Here is a 20,007-nt window from a genome sequence, read left to right on the forward strand (position 1 = left end):
TCAACCGATCTAACTATTTGATACACTTGTAACTGTAAAAGCAGTAACAGAACATCTAACATGGAGCTAATTACAAGGAACAGCCCTTCAAGGCTCCTCTCACACCAAGCTGCTTCTGCAAAAGGTCAGACAGGCCCAATCCTCCCATTTTGCCCACTGTTGGTTTGTTCCCTTCCGCATGCCTGCAAAATCCCACTTTGTAACTTCTGTTCCTCCTTGGTATTTTGGCAGGAACCACTGAGATAATCATGGTCACAGAGATATTAAACATTTTTTTTTGCAAACACCCCTCCTCCCCCGGCCCCCAAACTCTGGAGTAATACAGTGAGGACATAGAATGCAAAAAAGCACAGAAGAGTTCAGGAAAAGCACTGCACCTATCTAGAAAAGTCTACGAAATCTGAATTCTTTAAGTCAGTATGAGAGCTTCACTTGGGTTTCAGTTAAAGTAGAAAACACTCCTGATTTCATAACGTCCCACAGCAATCCACAGAATACGCTAATGTTGCAATACGGCTATATTATTATGACATTGAGCAATTACACTATGAATGGAAGCGTGATGGTATGTCAGGGAACTGGAAACCCAGTATTTTAATTAACCTGTGCTGTTAGGCAGAAGTTCAGTCCCTCTTTTTTTTTTTTTTTTCTTTAATAAGAAAAAAAAAAATACCAGTATCAGTATTTGAGAAAAAAAATCAGTATCTCAAATTTTATTCATTTCATAGTCTAGTGACTATGCTTGTTCAGTCACCAATAATTCAAAGGTAGTGGAACTAGATTTTTGCATTTAAAGCATTTTAATTTCTAAACCCCAAAAACTGTAAAGCTACCCTTTGACACCATAAATAATCTGCATGATTTGCTTGAGTCTTACAGTTTTGTGACTATCATGAAATTTAGGGAACTTCAGTATCTCAAAACAGCATTCAAAACCGTATATAAGTAAGATCCAGGGGTGCCCCGCATGGACATCATGCCTATGCTACTAGTTAAACCAGTTATATAACATTTGTTTGGAAGAGAGATTACCCAGCTGCTTAAAGGCTGTGTCTGGTACGGCCACAGAATCCAGGAGACAGATTTATCATCTCAAACTTGTTTCAAATCTGTTTGCTGAAAAACCGGTCCCACCACACAAGGAGGGGAGGGGGAAAACAGTGTATCACCATCTGTGGATACAGGGAATTACTAGCTGCCAATAGAGACCAAAAATGTTTGCCAATCCCAACATACGGCCACACCTGCACGGATAAAAAAAAACTGGAAAGAACTACTTAAAAACATACGCTTTCACGTTATTTATGTTTTGTGAAATACAGTTCTGCTACTATTGTGGACAAGAGTATTTCTACAATGGTGCATCAAGAAAAATCACTGTGTTGGTTTCTGAGTTTGTACCTCTTCTGGAAAATTGTCCTTACAAACAGATCAAGATATATAAGCATCTATTTTTTTTAATATTTACCACACTAGCAAATTTCACAAAGATTGCCAAGTAAGACAAAACAATCTATCTCAGATGCAGTCTAGTTCCATGGAAGGAAGTTTTTGAACCTGTGCAAAAGAGGCAGACAATTTTATTAAGTTCTGCTAGATGAAGAGAATAATATTTTAAATTTATTATTCAGAAACCTGAACAAAGCTTTGAATGTGTGCATGTTCACGTACTGCTAGCACCCAGAGAACCAGTCAAAACTGGCATCTGTCGTTAGTTCAGATAGTATTCAAACATAAAATGGCTCTGCTATACTAAACATTATCAATAAGATTAAAGTAAGATAAAACTAAAACCTTACACAAACAAATGTCATAGGTCTATTACTGACTTCTACGCTGCTACAGTATAAGTAGTTCCAAAGAATAACATAAAGGAATCTTAGCACGTACAAATCTTAATAACTGTCAATGCATGAGTTTAACAATATTTTAACAGCATCTCTTTTCTGATCTCTTCTTCTACATACTCCTGTTGCAGCCACACCTGCTCCTTTTAGTATTCTCATGTTTCTAAAATTCTTCAAGTCTTAAGCAGCCTGCCAACCAGCCTCCCTTTTTCAATCAACATTCATATAGATGTTTTTTCTGTAGCCTGACATATAGACAGAAACATAGAGTGAAATTGTAGGACTCACATTTTTTTCCTGATGCTAGTTTGTACACTAAAAATTAAAAAAAAAAAAAAGAAAAAAAAGAAAATCTTAAAGCACAGTATATATTTTACTTCAGTGATTTTTAATACCCTTCTGCAATCAGTACAATTAATTGTGAGTTAGTTATTTAACTTGATTTCCTCAGAGCCTTATTTTCCCATTAAAGGAATCACAAGACTGAAAGGATCAAAATTCTTGTCAAGATTCAGCAGATACAGTTATGACAGCGATTGGTAGACTGAGTCAAACTACCACAAAGCCAACTCAGCGCAGTTATTAATAACCTATCTTCCTACTAAAAGAATTGTTTTCAAAATAGTATGATCTGAAAAGTGAAATGAAAGTAATATTTCTAAAAATTAGCAAGATTTAAAAATTCTAACAAACATCATGGTACTGTCTTCCCAACTTGTTCTAAGCAGGAAAACAAAAATCTACTTGAATAGATGCTCTACATAAAGTTTGGGGTTTATTCATTTATTTAACAGACACTTCCTCGGACTGAAATCTTTCACTGACACAAGAGAGGATGACAATCCATTAATTAAATCTCACAAAAGTAAATTAATTCCATCCAGGAATACACACTGTAGGCAGAACTGTACACTTGATACTTGCCCTCCTCCCCGCCTTTTATTCCTATTTTATATTTCAGGATTGTTTGCTATTTTTATTTAAATCAACAACAGATGTCATGTCAAAATATAGATAATTTTCTCCAATGCCCTGCTACATAGGGAAGTGTCTCAGGAACGTGTTCTGTTTTAAACCTAGTAAACATAGTGTCAATTTATCATTTGCCCCTTAACTACTCTTTCCTGTTCCTTTGCACTTGAAGGTCTAACAGTCTAGTAAAAAAAAAAAAAAAAAATTCTTCGCATCATCTCCCAATTACTGAGCACAACCACTTAAATTCTTGCTCTAATTATCAACAACAGGCATTCAGAGTTTTCTTTAAAATTGTGTTCCAGCATAATACCTGTCTTTTCAGCCACTATACCTCAATAAAACTGTGCTCACTTCAATTTTTCTTCTCAGAGTTTTGTTGTGATGAACAGAATCCTAAGATCTCAAGGCCAGCAAATGCAATTAAAGTCTAAATTCTGAAAGCTTAGCTAACACATAATGGGTGTTGAAGATCTCTGCAGAAACAAGCTGAAACTACTGGATCAATTAAGCAGAGGCACGTGCCCTACTTTCACTAATACTTTTGAGTACCTTTAAAATAAAAAAGCTATTTTAATGATTAAGACAAGCTTTAGTTACTTTACACATTGCTCTAACCTTCAGAAGCTCAATATGTTATACGTATGTACTACAAGGAAAAAAAGTTTTAATTATCTCTGCTTCATAGCAAAACAAAACAAAATGGTATTTCATTATAGAATTTTCAAACACCAATATGAAGAATATACTAAATATTTTGAACAGTCTTAATGCTTTTGTGGCTTTTGACAAACCAGAGCCCTCAAATTACGGGCAGTTGCAAAATTTACCACCTGAAAGGCAGCATAAAGAGTTAACTCCAAGGCCTCAGCTGAGACAATGAAGCAAGAGATGTTACTTTTTCTTTGCCACTCATGGAAAACTTCCCCCAACCCAATGCTTTCCTACTGCACTAAAAGGCAGGAGAGATATTTCGACATTCATATAAAAATAATAACAGAAATAAGTTGAGAGGCAGATGGCAATTGATAAACTACTGATAGGCAGTTAACCGGCTACAACACAAAATGGCTGGGAGTGATGCAAAGTTAGTTTACCACAGAAGGGAGTAAAAGTAAGTGTGCTGGAAAGTGCCTGACTGCAGGACAGCCTTCATTCTAATGTTCTTTTAATAAACAAAAGAGATCTGGTTCAAACTACTGCTGAATCCTCCTCGCTTTTCCTCTGTAAACTTATAACTTCTAACGATTCAATTGCACCACCTAATTCTCTTGCAATTCTCCCTCCCTCCCTTCAGGAGGAAACGAAGCAACACTACTATTTTACAGACCTCAGCATCCAGTTTTGGAGGACAGCTTACAGAAATCTACCTTCCCTTTGCACATCTATCGAAGAGGCTTCTTGTCAAGCTGACATTTCAATGAAGACAGGATGTTAATCTCTAGATTTCACCAACAGCTTGTCTTCTTAACAAGGATGGGCTGGCAGTCCCTGTTTTGTTTTGGGTTTTTTTTGTTTCCTTGTTATAAATGCCTCAATTCTCCTTGCCTCAAGATCTTAGTTGCTGCCAGGTGGTTGGGTAGAATCACTAATGTACAGCCTTAGGTGAGTCAAAAATAAATACTACAAATTTGAGCAATCATTTCTCCATCCCTTCACCAGTCAGTAGCAGCAATAACTGGTACAGACCCATCAGTGTTCCACTACAATACAGATTTTTCAACAAACCCTAAGTTTTATCAATAAAGCACAGTTCAGTTGCTTTGTTGATCAAAGTGCATTAGAGTTCCTGTTTCTCTCCACTAACCACAGTGGAGTCAGTTGCAACAGGAGCTTTATTACTTCCAGCAAACACAGAATCAAAAGCAGCTTCCTGCTCCTCTAAAGTCACAGTAGCAGTGGATCCTCTAACAGATGTGCGGGTAAAGGCCGGCCGTTGCTCTGTAATCTTTTCCAGGTCCACTGCTTTCCTACCTCTTCTTTTACCCAGGATTTTGATGTAATTAGCTGGCACAAGTCCTGTTGTTTGGCCATCATAACTAGCCAAAAGCCAGCCACGGATTTTAGGTTGTTGTTCTGAAGAAGAAAATGCAAATGCATCAAGTTACAAAACAATTCAAAATATACTGCAGTGGAGGCACAAACACATTAGAATGTAGACGACAACAGCTCAGGATGCAGAGAAAGTTACTCCGTGATTAAAGCTGGATACAAATTACTTCAAGAGAAAGGACTAGGATCTGCATTGGTGAGGTGAGCTGAAGAGTACTGTGAAGTGCAGGTTGTTCTGCAATGACACCACCATACTGCAAATGCCTAAAGATTTTCAGTTGTACAGCACACGTGAGGAAAAGGTAACCACAAATCACTCCCTGAGTAAGCTTAGGCTGTGTCATATCTTAAGGAAACTTAACAAAACTACTTACAGAAACAAACAAACAAAATCTGTGTGGATGAGAAGTTTGGTCAAATAAGGTGGGGATTTTTTTGTTTTCATTTTCAGACTCAAACAATATGACTTACTTGACATGTGATTAGAAAATAAATACAAAATTAAAAGTTTACCTTTGGGTGCTAATTTTAGCATGTCACCAGCACGGAAAGAAATTTCTTCTTCTGAGAGAGCACTGAAATCATATTCTGCTCTTCCAACTACATGATCATCTTCTCCACTCGCCCAGTTACTAGATACTGTTTCCAAAAAGAAATTATAAGTTTTTAAGTTTATCTGCTTTGAATTCTAAAATTTGATGGTTTGTGGGTTTTTTTTTGTTGTTTTTGTTTTTGTTTTTTTTAAAAGGAAAATGAAGAAAACACTCACTTTCTTGCTAAAACCTTTCCTATAGAGAACTGACAGGAGTCACAAAGCATGATTTATTGAGTCAATCCAACCAATACTTTTCCCCCTGCCCCAACTGCCACATCTAATAGAAAGGAACTGTGATTCTGGAATCACACAAAGCTTACCATGAAACTGCATCCTAACTCATCAACAGGCTACTTAAACAGGCTGTTACTTGTATCACATGCCTAAAATTCAGTATTGTACCCCCTTCTATTGCTGTAGTATAATATTAAATTGCTATATATGTAATAAAAGGAACAATATATGCTGCACTTCTCTCACGTTGCAGATCATCTTTACCTGTTTCTTCGTCACTGTATGTAGAAAGCAGTTTCCAAATCAGATAAGGACCTCCCATTATAACAGCAAAAAACAAGAAAATGGGCCAGGATTTTGCAGAGTTAGCTGCCTTGTCTTCAAGGCCAACACGAGCTACTGTCCCCTCACTTTCAGCCCACAAATCCTCATTCTCAGAGCTCTTCCGCAGACCTAGCAATCGTTGTAGACGTTGGTAGAGATATTTTATAGTTCTCACTAATGCAAAAGCTGAAAACACCTTTGTGAAGTGTACTTTGAGGCGGGAGAAGTGATTGGCTACATCCAACACAGCTCTGAAACTGTTGTACACAGCTGAAAAGGTAGCATCCATCATCATGCTGACTGAGGCAAACGCATGCACAATACTTTCAATGGACTGAAATGCACCTCTGCTGCTTTCTTCAGCCTGCTGAACAAACCTGCTGGGAGGAATATCATCGGCACGAAAGCGGTTATAACCCAAACCACCATATCCATAACTGTAAGGACTATAGCTTCCATAAAAAGAGGTTCCATATGAACCATAGCCTGGAGAAAAAGAACTGCTATATGCTGGCCTGAAAGTGTTCAGACTACTGCTTCCCGTTTGCTGTGATGGTCTTGGTAAAATAGGTGGAGGTATTCGTGCAACTGTGGGTTGTCCAGGCCTGGTCAGCAGGTTGTCACCCAAGTCAGCAGACCTAAACGAATTCAGACAAGCAAGGTCAGTACCAAAAGTAAGTTACATTTTCATTTCCTCAGAGTTCGTGGCTAACTATATAAATAAGACAGTGCATTTCAGTAGTGCTAGGATAGGGAACGTGGTAGCCAAACACTCAGTATATTGCACAAAGTTTGTGGGAAGTAAAAATTCTAGTCAGGAAATACAGGTCTTCTGGGGAAGAGAGAAAAAAAAACCCATAATGAGATATTCAGTGTAAATGTGGAACTGCAGCATATCAGAAACACAGAGATGGGAAAAACTTTCCGTCTATTGTACTGACTAAGAACGCATGAAGTGCTACGTCTAGACCCATCAGAGCTGACACTAGAATACCCGAGCAATTTTTCTGCACACAAAAGCCTCTCATATGCACTACCAAGAATATTTATGAACTTCTCAGACAGCTTTATTTCCAATACTTGTTCTCAGCTCTTCTATACAATGAGCCAATGATACAGCAGGAAGTCTGAGTGCTCCTTTGAATCCACCCTTAGAGAAAAGGGTGGTGTGACCTAATTGATAATCCAACTGATTACACAATAACATAGGCAAGGGCTCTGGGTCCCTCAATTTCCCCCTCTACCCAAACTAATTACCTTTATGTAGCATGTCAAGAGATTGAATCTATTACTACTAATTGTTGACAGAAAGAGATATTAAAAGTCAACTATTTGTTTTTAATTTAGTAAAACTTTTATTCCTTTGTATGCCCATAAATTTCAGTGATTTTATCTATGCCCTTCATAATAAGACTCTGAAAGTACTAGACTGGTATTTGAATTCCGTCAAGCAGCTGTCCAACTTCTGCTGTTTCATTAAAAAGCTAATCACATGTTAACATCCTAACAGTCAAACGTTTTGGCCATTTCCCATATTTACTACCTCACCCTATGACTTACCACTTCTATAGTCCATTAAATTCACAGAAAAAAAAAAAAAAAAAAAACAAAAAAACAAACCCCAAAAAACAAAAAACAAAACCATAAATAAAGAGAAGAAGAAAAGTCAACTTTGAATTGCTACGGAGCTGCTTCTCTCTGCACTGCTTTCAGTGTGAAGCATGCTTGCTCCAATATTTCTGTATAAGGTAGGTAACAACCTCCTCTCAGCAAAACTTATCTTACAGGTTTACACAGCAAAGAATAACATTTATATCTTTATACTGTTTGTTTCTTACCCCCACAGACTTTAACTCTTCTAGCAGTTCAAAACAGAAGCAAAAATAAGTTATTATCACAGCAAACAGAGGTACTGTAACTTATTAAGCCACACTACGTTTCCCTCCCCAATAGCCAGCTTCGGATACCTCCCTTTAAAGCTGCTTGAAGCAACTTAAAATGAGTTTGATAACCCCACTGAGAAAAATTAACACTAAATTTCTTGTTCAGCAAGCTTCAGCTTGCAGTGAAAGCAGCAAAGTTTCTGTCGAACGTTCAGTCTTGAGCTAACCTTTTGCCTAGTTTCAGCTCGCGCTAATTGCAACCGCTACCACCAAATGAAAAACAAGACTCGATCTTCAACCACCAAGCTTTTCTTTATTTCCGATAAAAAGGAAGGCGTTTACAAACACTTTCTGCACAACAACCTTCTCCACGAGCAGGTTGGATTTTCTGGGAAGACTCAAATCGCTGGGTGAACACACCAGACGCAGACATACACACCCATCTTCTCCAAGGCCGGGGGACACGACACACCAGCTTCTCCCCTCCCACAGCGGCACGCACGCTGAACCCAGCTACAGAACCCCCAGGAAGGGACCCCTGCGCTCTGTCCACTCGCACAGCTCCACCTTCCCCACATGAAACACGCAGCTCCCCACGCACACAGGTAGGTTTTGAGACCGGTACCTTTCGGGAGCCTCTCGCTCCCTCTCCCCGCTTGAGGAGAGGGGTATTCACCAGAGACAGCCCCCCCCCACGCCCGGCACACAGCCCCTCAGCAAAGCAGGGCAAACGCCCCCAAACCATCCACCCCCCTCAAGCCCTGCTCAGGCACCGGCTGCGCCCGACCTTTGAGCTCGCCTCCGGGGGGAGGAACGCGGCCAAGGCGGGAGGCCCGCAGAGGAGAAGGCGCAGCCGCTCCGAGGGGGCGAACCGCGGAGGAGGGGAGACCCGGGGGGGTTAGGCGCGCACACACACTCACTGGAAAGCCGGCGCCACGGTGCCCGCCAGCCGCCGGTTCTCCCACGGCTTGAGAGGCGGCGGCTGCGACGCCATGTCGGCCCGGCTGCGGGGCCCGCTTAGCCCGCGGCCCGGCCCGCCCCCGCCGCTCCGCCCGCCCAGCAGGCGCGACGCGGGAGCGCCGAGATACTCACCTGCCGCCCAGCGGGTAAGGGCTGGCGTCTGCGCCGGCCCATCGATGCGCTTTGCCTCGCCACTGCTCAGGCCTGTGCCGGCTCTGCTGGCCGCTGGGGAAGGCGGGGACAGGGCCACGCGTGGGGCGCGGAGAGGTGATCGCGGCTCCCGGGGAAGTGGGGCGCGACGGGACGGGCGGGGGGTGGTGGCAACAGTTCAGGGCACATCCGCAACTCCTCTTCCCCGTACCGTCCTGAGTGGTGCTCATTCCCGCCTCGTTCCCGGTTCCGCCCACACGAGGCGCCTCAGTCTGGGGGGCTGTAACGGTTTTAACAGTCGGGGCGCGCGGTCCGTGCGTGTGTGTGGGGGGGTTTATGGGGCTCCCTCCCCTCCCCGAGACTTGAGGTGTTTTGGGTGGGGAGCGGGGGACGCTGAGCTGCCCCTGGCGCGGGTGGGCCGGTCAAGGGGTTGTCGCGTCGCGACCCCCAGCCGCGGGGGCTGAGGCGTGAGCTTGTGCGGCGCCGTGGGGAACGCGGTGCGTCCCGGGTGTCGGCGTGGGGAAGCGGCTGCGTGGAGGCGGGTGCCTGCCGTCCCGGCCGGGCTGCGGGCGGCGCCTGCGTTGGATCCGCCCGTGGAAGCGGCCGGTTGCTTGCAGGAGCTGCTCCGCGGGGATTTTCCTTCAGTCGCTCGGCGATGGGGGCGTGAAACGTTATTGTGGCGAGACGTACGCCTCACGGGGATGAATCCAGCTAACGCTTACCTGAAAGTGTGCTGGTTTGGGGTTTTTCTTTTTAAAAGCGGGTTTGAAGCTTTTTGGATAGTCCTTGCTTTTTACAGCTTACCGTAAAGAACCCAAACCCAGGGGAGGCTAAATTAATTGAAATAATAACTCTTCTCCTGCTGCGAAGGTTTTGCGTGGCTGGGGTGTTTCTGTGCAAGGTTCTCCTGAGCAGGGTGAGCCAAAAGAGGTGTAACAGGCTGTACTGGTGTGGAGAACGCCTATATATCCTGCCCCTCTTGCACTACAAAAACTAGGGGAATATTGAATGTTGCTTTCCGGAGCGAAGCCCAAAACAAGATTAGGGGGTTCATCTGTCAGTAGGTATTGTGGAATTCCTCACCGAAGGATGTGGAGGCAGAATAATTTCCAAGAGGTGCTCGAGAAGGATTGGAGGAAAGATCTGTTAAGGTTTACCAACAGGCAAACCACGTGAGGCCAAAGGAATTCCCCAAACCAGAAATAACTGGAGGCAGAGAGCTCTTGGCAGACCTGTATGCACTGCACACACGTATTTTTCCTGTGGCATCTGTTTATCCCGGCTTTGGGTGACCGTAGACCAACTGAACTTTTGGTCTGAGCAACTGTGGTTATTCTTATGTGCCTCCTAAAGTTTCCCAGATAGGTAAGGGGAAGAACTTCACTGGGAATCTCTCCTTTTCCATATTTTTCAAAAAAATGCAGAGTTCTATCCCATTATTAATTTTTGGCCAAAGAAATTAGTCTGTTCTAATGTTCTGGGCAGAAAGAATGACAGCAAACCAAATTAGCCGTAATCGTATATGAAAAAAACCCATTATGAGATCTCTCACAAAAATGGGAGTCCTATATTTGAGATAGGAAATAAGAAACCTTAAAAAATTGAAGGGGCTAATGGATAGCAAAGGTGCTTTTTTTTTTTTTTTTTTTTTTTTTTTTTTCCCCCCTCCTGTGATTTTAACACATTGTCTCTTTAGTTGCTGCAATTTTAGAATACATTTCTGTTTTACATTTGGCTTAATGTATTTTAGCTCCACTCCTTCTCCATTCAGTAAAGAATAACATGTCATGTAATGCACTTTATCAAAGAGAAAACTCGGGGCAAAAGCTCAGCCTACCTTTGTCAAAACTCTTGACTTCACGTTTTCCTAGGAAGTACAGAAGCTTTTCCCTGAGTCAGTGGTCCTTTTGGATTGGTCTTCAAATTCTGTTGTGCCTTTGAATTTAGACAAACGTGTATACTAAACTTTCTCTAGAGGACAAAAAAAAAAAAATTAATTTTGATGTTAAATATGGTGCAGTTAAATGAGTTCTTTTATTGTTGAACTGCTGAATTGTGTTTATTCTAAGGGTTTTTTTCTTTTATTTTTTAAATTTTAGAATTTTCCAGCATGTCTTCACTAACAGAAAAGGACCGACCAATTGTTCAGCTGTTATTGAACACTGGCACTTGCCCACGATGTATTTTAAGGTTCTGCTGTGTGGGATCACAGACGCTTTATAGATATCCATATGAGGTTGGTTCTTTTTATTCCTGATTAGAATGTGTGAACATATGAATGCTTTGCACTACCTTGGAGAAGGTTGTGGTAATCTTGGGCTCTTTGCCTGAGAGGAAAATTCTTTACGAAATGAGTTATGAAAAATGACTGCTGCTACACTGTGCAATTTTGAGAAATTACAAGTATCATATAACAATTGTTGTGGGCTAAATGTTAAGTTTGACTGTGAAAGTTACTTTGTATTCCCTGAAAACACCAAAATCCAGGGCATATTAGCTTCTGCACAGCATGGTTCTATCACTTTTGAAGCAGCGCAGCTATGACTGTTCCCTCTCTTCTTTTTTCTCTAATGTAATAAGTAGTGAAGGAGCTGTGGGCAGTGCAGCTGATGCAGTGGAGGAACCATCTATGCTCCAGACTTTTCTGCCTCATACTTCCTTCCTTCAGCAGAATTGGTAGGGGGATATAAGTGAAAAATTGTGGAGCATGGGTTAAGGATAAACCTTCCTTTTTCACTCACTCAAACACATTGTTATTTGGCATCCTTTCTAGCTGATTTTAGTGCTGAAATTCAGTGTTCTTCAATTTTTTCCTAGCTGTGCACAATCTTTCTTGCCTTTGTTCTTGTATTTGATACTCCTCAACTTGGTTTTGGCTATTTGCTCCTCCTCTGTTTTGGTTCCTTGAGACCTCTCTGGTTGTGTAGGCCAAATAAACATCTCCATTTACCTGGTCTAATCCCTTGTCTTTATGCTTGTATCTTCTGCTGTCTGTCTTGATTGTTTTACCTTTGTTCAAGTTTAGACTCTCCAGAATTAATTTTTAACAGCTTTCTTCCTTATCCTTTTCCATTTTCTATGGATCATTTGAGAAGTGTTCATCCTGTATGCCATATTTTATTCTTTTGCATCTCTACCTGATTTTCCTCTGAGTTGTAACTACACAATGACTGCTGTCTTTGTTACTGAAGACCTTTTAATAAATCTTTCTTTCTGAACTATGTCTTGCCTCTGTCTCTCATCCATCCTGAAATTCAGAGACATGCAGGAATTTCTTCTCTCTCCTCACCAGCACATCCTTTAATTTTTGTAGGCATCTCTATTTATATGAAGTTCTTCCTCTATGTATTTAATTTCACCCTCACCTGTATCTGCTCTCATTTTCTTCTCATACTATACTACCCAACTCACTTCTGAGTCATCTGGGAGAATGGAGTTGGAGGAATTAAAATCTAACATAATCTGAAATGGCAAAAAGGCAGTAAACATCTATTTTCATTGAATAACCATGGGGCCAAAGACAAATGCATTTCTGCAAGCCAGGTCTGTAAAATGGTTTCACTCTTCTTAGATGATAAGGAAGTCTGCTCAGCAAAATTCAGTTTCTCTGGATAGCATTCTGCGAGAAATAGAGCTTGGAGCTTTTTAATTATGTAGATGTCTTTTGGTATAAATTCCAATATATTAATTACATACACTAAGGCTAAAATGGAGTGATTAGTATTACCTTTTAGAATTGGGTTTGTAAGTGCTTGTTACAGCATTGGAGAAAAGAGAAAAAAACAACAACAGTACGATTCCTCTGTTTGTATTAGGATTTGATGAAGGATTTAAAAGAATTTCTGAAAAATAATCAAGAAAAGGAAGATTCGGTTTGTTCTGATGCAGTTGATCCACCTTGTAAGAGAATTAGACTTGGACACACAGAAGGGCCTGATGATCTGAACCACAATGGAGGCCTTCAGCAGGTTCCTTCAGTTAACAGTGAAAATACTGCAACGGAGAACTCATCTGTGAAGGTTTGCAATGTGTGTTTGGGAATTCTTCAGGAGTTCTGCGAGGCTGACTTTGTTAAAAAGGTAAATAAACATTTATTAATCTTTCTGTGTACTTTTTCTGGAGCTTGTGTATGTTGGGGCTTACAATATAGAGCTGGTGATTAAAAACACAATGCAGTTAAACAATTGAGAGAAAAATACTGGAAAGCAAACTGAAACATTTACCTATTTTGAGTATTTGAAGTGTAGATGGCGCCGTTCAGCTACGTACTGCTCCGTGACGGTGTTGGCAGTGTTACCTCCCCAGCAGCTGGGAAATAAAATTTGTCAGTGTGACCATATTTTACGCAGGCCTTATCATAATGTAACTTTTTTGAAAAACAGCAGTGCAGGTGCAATGGAATGACTGCCAGGAGCACATTTTCCTAAGAGAAGGATTAACAGATACATGGTTACATGAATTTAGGAGATAACCTGAGGTTCAGCTGCTTAGATTACAAGGAAAACCTCACTGTAAATGGTGACCTCCCTTTACTTTTCTTATGCGAAGGGAAAATGAGGAGTCATCAACTGCTGTGCTCTTCAGCTTAACTACATGTTCCTAATATAGCATGAGTCTGTCTTTACAATGTACTACTATTTAGAAAGCCACAGAGGAATAAAATGTTTTGGTGATACAACAGATTGTAGATAATGGAGAAAATATGAGTTAGGAGAGAATATGGGCATAATGAGTGTTGCAAACATCGTCTTTGAGCAATAAGATTGCTTATGTGACAAACTGAAATATCAGCTAGAAAAATCACACTTGTATTTGAGATGTTTAACAGAGTTTTAATAGAAAAGAATTAGGTTTACTAGCATGAATATATCTAAAAATGGGACTAAACAGAAAGTGTAGTATATAGTTGTTGGGCGGTACATGATGTTTCTTTTTTGTTTCCATTGGCAGAATTTATATATTTTTACAGAATCCACTTCTAAGACTTGTTTCAGAGTTACTCTCTTAACTAGCAATAGAAAATCTGATGGCATTTGTTAAGGCACCACAAAACCTGATTATTTTATAAGGAAATTTCCTTATCTGGGTTGTTGATTTTGCCTTGAAAGCTCAGAATTCAGAATGTTTAACATTCACTAAAATCACTGACGTTTTGGACAACTGCTCCATGTGGGTTTAGGTTTACTTCCAGTAGGGACATCTAGCCATGAGCTCTCACTAGCCTACTTTAAAGTGTTCGATGTGTGTTCTTACTTTATTTCCAGTGGCAAACATGATTTGTTTATGATGAAGAGTCGTCATGAATTGATGCTGTGGACACCTGTTTGTTCTTGTCTTATCCCAGGATCTTAAACCTTTTTATTGTCATAGAATTGTATCATTGCCATGAAGACAGACATTCTGAATCATCTGTTCTAGCCTTTCGCCACAGTGATGTAATTCATTGCACTAAGATTTTGGTATACAATTGGTCTTAGCCTTAAAATAGCAAATTTGCTTGTTTCGTAGCAACAAGGATACGTTTAGTATCTTTGTAGTAGTAACTTTTTTTTTAGCAGAACAAAAAAGCTTATATTTCAGTAAATTGTTTGGGATTACTCTGGTTTGTATGTTTGGCATCTATCTGAATATGTATTAACATGGATTTACAGTGATTACACTAGAATAAAGAGTATTCTGAAAGATTATCAAGTCAGTTCCATTGCTGTGGTTTAATATTAAAATCCCTTCTTTACAGGTGTGCCAAAAGGTTAATTCTGCTGACTACCAGTTCACTAGTTTCGTCTTTTCTGTGTCGCTACCCCCACAGCTGTCTGTTAGGGAGGTAAGTATTTACAGATATTTCTTCATAACTGAAATGCATATTGAAAAAAGTAACTGTGGAATGCACAAGCTGGAGGTGGTTTGATTTTTAATTGCTATTGTTTCAAAAAAACCTGAAAACACATGCTAGCAGTGAAGTCTGCTCGCCCCTTCCTTCTTGGTGAGTATTATTTTAATTAATAAAGTGTCTAAGTCGCTTCAGTTTTCAGTTAGCCCAGGAGTTACTTTATATCTGAAAATCTAAAAGGAGGGTTTTTTTAAATCCTCGGTGGATTGTTCCCTTTGGTACAGATGCCAGCTCTGCTTTGTGGATCTTCTCGGAAAAGGAACTGCACAGCTGGTGCCTTTCCTGAAATAAATGATAATTGGTAGTGCAGAATACAAATGAAGGAATTTGAAGATGAACTCTTTAGCTGTTCAGCATTTTAAATGATGTGAAAGTACATATTTTAATAGTCACCTGTCTCGGGCATTGTTGAAAGTCTAGATTTGTAAAACTACATTTTATAGCAGTTGTAAAACTACTGATTTTGATGGCAATTTTAGTCAAACTTAAATTGTTTACATTTCAGTCATTTAGTTATAGAAGATAATGATAATATGGAGAAGTGTATAACCCTGGTCTTTTTTTTTTTTTTTAAATTGAGGAAGAATACTAAGCTTATTATAACTTGATCAATAAAGTGACAATATTTGCTTAGTTGTAAGATGTTTTACAATGTTCCCTTGCTTTCTGATATAAAGTGATGCAAAAATACTATTTTAAAGGGCAACACTTACATCTTTGATAGATGCCTGCTGTGTTAAGATGTAGTAGGAGCTTGAGTTAACATGGCAGAAAGCAGTATAGGTGATATGAAAAGCTATGGTGGGGCCTATTCTCATGCCACACAGTTTGATTATAATAATAATCTACTACACCTTTAGTGTTGATTTCTATTGTTAGTTCTGGCATCTTGGGCGCATGCCAGTGTAATAGCTGCATTGTGCTAACATATATTCTATTTCTAAGTCTTCTTGAACATAAGATTCTCTCCTTCCCATCTGAACTTAAGCAGAGTTGGTGTGTTTGCTTCAGCTGCCACTGTGTCTGGTAAAATAATACCAGAATAAATTGCTTTATGCTTTCTGGCTGGATGAACTGCCCTTATTCCCATCTGATTTTATGGTCACCCAAACAGTAGGATATGTCAGAAAAGCACTAGGCTAGATGAATATATGGATGCACGCGTGTGTGCCCACAATGCTCTTTAAAACTCAAAATGTAGGTCAAAATTATTCCAACTTTATGTCTGGTGTAATCTTAAGTGTTTAAAAAAAAAGCCTTATTATTTTTAGGGTACTATAGATCAGGTCTTTTCTGTTTCCAGTCTATCTTTGCTAGTCGTTACCGAGACCTCCCATTCATTATAGCTTCAGTGAACAAAAAACAAAGTGATGCACAGAATCTTTTGCCCAGAGTCCCAACTGCAATTCCTATGTTATCAAGTTCATAATACATTTCCATTATGCATCTTTAGTTTGACAGCTATAGTTTATCTAGCTTTAAAATTACCTTTTTTTTTTTTTGTTTCCTCCCCATAGTGTAGCTATGTAATGATGGAGGCAGGAAAGAAAAAATTGTTGCTGCTCTTCTTCCTCACCCTCCTTGTGGTCTTTGCCAGAATGCCTCGGTAGAGGGTGTTATTGCATTGCATTTCTAGCTCAGTGATGTTCTCATGCTAATCTGAACAAGCAGGGCAAGTGTTTCTGTCTGCTTTTGTGGCAGCCTTCGCTGTAAATAGAAGCAAAAAATAATAGTTTGCTTCAGAGAGTTCCTCTAGCTGACTGAAATGTTGATGATACACTGAGACTGTATGGACTTGGAAAGCTGTCTGGGCAAGTGCAGTTGGTAGAAACCTAGATTTACTACATTATGATAACTTTGTCTTCTAAGTACAGTAAATTATTAGTTTGATACAAGGGATGAGATGTAATTTTTAACCTGCCCATCTGCTTCACTCAAGGTATCTTGTCCTTATGTTCAAGCAAACAAACGATACTACAGTTCTTGGTACAACCAAGGGCCTAGAAGTTGTGGTGTGGTTTCAGAAATGAATAGGTGGAGTGAGATGAGTGAGGAGGAAGCTCCAAAACCAGATCTGTTCTCTTTGGAAACAGTTTCGGTTTCTCTGGGAGCAGGTCTGCATTAGGAAGTTCTGCTGTCCCTTCTATTCCATCCCTTCAGTCTTGCCAAATGTAGCTGTGCTCTAGCTGAAAGAGTGAAAGTGGGTGATGGTGGAGAAAGAACCTCTTTAAAATCATGGGCGTTTATTTACCACCTATCCATTTCTCACTTCAAAAAATAATTGGTAAAAACAGTTCCTGTTTTACAGTTACAGAAAAGCAGCCAAGTAGTATAATATGTCAAAATATTTCAAGTATCTCAAAATGCTTTGTGTTGAAAAGAGGTCTTTTGTTAAATTCTGCTTTTAATTCTTTGAACTGTACTGTACAAGAACATACATAATTTTATCATAAAAGGACACCGCAAAGACAGCCTCCCTTCCATTGACCTTTCGTATGACACACATATTTTCTCTGACTTCTTTTTAACAAAAAATCAGAAACTACCTTTTAATATTACCTTCTACTAATTTAATTATGACAGTTGTCATCCTGTCAAGTCTAAAATGTACGATAGGAGCTAAAGAAGAGCAGGACATAAAATTTACATTGGCATAGTATTTGTATCTGTAATACAAAGAAGCTATCACCTCTTTCCACAAGTAGGATATTTGATTAAAATAAATCATAAATACAGGAGTCCCAAGTTTATGTCAGACAACTACATTAGAATATGAAGTGAGTCATGCCCTTCAAAAGGGTGACTGTTAGCTACGTCTGTAGTCTCAGTTGTGATCCATCATCCTGGTACTTGCTACAAGGACATTGATGCAAATAGCATCTGTAGTCATTACTCCCTGTAGGACTGCATATACCTCATCGTGGAATTCCCCATCTCGAAGCTCTTTTCTAATACAGAGAGAAAATGCTGTGCCTGGGATTGCACATGATATTTCAACTGTTGCCACTGTGATCCCTTAGATAGCATTAGAATAATATCCTGCAGCTTGTAATCAATATAGTGCCTGAGCCAGTGTATTTCAGAAATGTATTTGCTGTTAAGCATTGCCCTGCAGGCTTGAGCTCTGTAATGAGCATTTTTCATTTTCAAACCACTTCACAAACATAAAGTAATTATGAAGTAGAGGGATCTGATCCCCTGCTTCACATACAGCTGGGAGAGAGTAGAGCAGGGGAATGAAGGCATAAGGAGTAGAGGGGTTTGGCTGGCTTGGTGCTTGAATGTGGTTTGGAATTTGGGATCTTTTGGCTTCTGTGCTCACAGTACCCTAATCTATGTTTCCTCTTAATTGAAGGGGAAAAGTAATTTCTTTAATTCTCTTTCAATTTCAAAGTAAAGAGAGAGGAGATGAAATTTGACCTGTGGTCTCATTTTAGCGTAGCTACTTAGATGCAGAAGTTTTCTCTATTTTGTAATTGTATCGCTGTAAAACAGGGGAAAATAATAAGATAAGCCACTTGACTGAGTACCAAACCTACACGTGCTTTAAATCAAGGCATATGAGATTTTTTAAATTGTCATTTGTCAAATGCAGATTTCTAGACCCAGTTCTATGGTTGTCATATTCTCTAGTGCAGAATTATGTTCAAGGAATTTCAATTGGAAACTATTTTTATTTATGATTTTATCTGGGTTATTATGCAAACAAGATTACAGTGTACTTCATGGTGCTTTGTGAAGCAGTCTTACTCATACTGTCTACATATGCAGAATAATGAATTACAGTGAATTTGAGTAAACAGTATTCCATCAATACAAACTGTATTTATTTTGTTCAGTAGTGTGCAGTTTTGTGTATTGAACAAAGTTTGAGTCCTCTCTGCACCATCCCTCTTTCCCCTTAATATTTCTAGCACTGATTTTAGGATTCCCTTATTCTTTTAGATATACCAAATGAAGCGTAATAGACATTTTCTTAACTGAGTTGCTCCATCAGCATGCAAGAGAGATCTGTGATGTGGTTCCTTCTGACATCAGTGAAAAGATGATGTGATGATGTGATCCTGATTCTTTTAGTTCAATACATGTTTTCAAACCTTTTCATTAGAATTATTTCCTTGACAATAAACAGCAATTCTTTCTACAGGGTTTGGAGGGAGGTTATTCTTAAAGCACCATGTATGAAGAATGAAAGACAGGGAAGGGATTTAAAATTCTGAAGAATTTAGATCAGTGGTTTTCACTGCTTTTGAGATACCAACTGTTTTGGACATTGCATATGTATATGTGGTTTTATGACAAGCGTATGGAGTCCTTCTCTGACGCTTTACTAGTAGTCTGCAGTCCACAGATTGAAAACTACTAATTTTGATTTTTTGCATTGTAGTTGTTTCAAGCCAAACAACTTGATTTTTGGAATTCATCTTCACTGAGGGTTGGTGAGACTAGGTGTCCAGATGGTGTATTGACAGTACAGGTTCTACTACTTAAGTGGTGTCCTGCCAGTCTTAATGTATGTTGCTGCTGTTGTTGTTAGTAGAGGAAGAACTGAAAATATTGTTGTTGTGGTTGCTTCATTGTAAGAATTTTAGAGGGGAGTTTTTCTCATTAATTGCTTTTGCACTGATAACCATTCTGTTGAAATGGAAACATTGTACAGGTCTTCTGAACACCCATGTCCAACATCACCTTTTTTCCACTTAATTAAAGACCTAATAGAAAGGCCATTTGAGGTCAAAGCTAAAGTTCTGGTTAACTGTAATGCACTTCAGCTCAGTAAGGTATGTTTTCATTGTGGTGCAGAGAATGGCAGCTGCTCTCGGTCCATGCAGAGGCAGAATTTAGAGCCTAAAGTGATGAACAACAACTACACTGAAGTAATAGATCATTTTGTAGAATCACTATGTCAGTACAAAGTGAAGTGAGTGAGACCGCAAAGAGATGCACCTCTAAAATGTTTGGTTCCTCAGAGCAAAGTTTGGGAAGGATATGCTTTTGGAAGCTTTTGGCATAAGCAGTGTTGTTTGGAAGTCTTCAACTTCTCGATCGTTTTTAATCTTGTTCAAGTCTGTTAGTGTTGCATTGATTTGAAGGCAGTTG

The 20,007-nt window shown here is 39.7% G+C and overlaps 2 protein-coding genes across 6 annotated transcripts in view; one reads left to right on the forward strand and one right to left on the reverse strand.

Moving 5' to 3' along the window:
• Positions 1-1,083: 1,083 nt before the first annotated feature.
• PEX13 (peroxisomal biogenesis factor 13) lies at positions 1,084-8,952 on the reverse strand. The gene is made up of 4 exons (XM_032989212.2): positions 8,828-8,952; positions 5,965-6,662; positions 5,385-5,510; positions 1,084-4,895 (listed from the first exon to the last, which is right to left on the reverse strand). The coding sequence occupies exons 1-4, from the start codon at positions 8,899-8,901 to the stop codon at positions 4,600-4,602; spliced, it is 1,194 nt and encodes a 397-aa protein (XP_032845103.2). The 5' UTR covers positions 8,902-8,952; the 3' UTR covers positions 1,084-4,599.
• PUS10 (pseudouridine synthase 10) overlaps positions 8,118-20,007 on the forward strand; it is a 36,516-nt gene continuing 24,626 nt past the window's right edge. The window contains exons 1-4 of one of the 5 annotated variants that reach the window (XM_032989107.2): positions 8,118-8,512; positions 11,117-11,253; positions 12,833-13,096; positions 14,755-14,841. In XM_032989107.2, the coding sequence (XP_032844998.1) occupies positions 11,128-11,253; positions 12,833-13,096; positions 14,755-14,841 (477 nt within the window). In that variant the 5' untranslated portion in view covers positions 8,118-8,512; positions 11,117-11,127. The other 4 variants (XM_032989104.2, XM_032989105.2, XM_032989108.2 and 1 more) reach the window with 4 other exon arrangements.

Source organism: Tyto alba, unplaced genomic scaffold (genome assembly GCF_018691265.1).
Source record: "Tyto alba isolate M040663 unplaced genomic scaffold, T.alba_DEE_v4.0 Super-Scaffold_16, whole genome shotgun sequence".
Taxonomy (NCBI): Eukaryota; Metazoa; Chordata; class Aves; order Strigiformes; family Tytonidae; genus Tyto; species Tyto alba.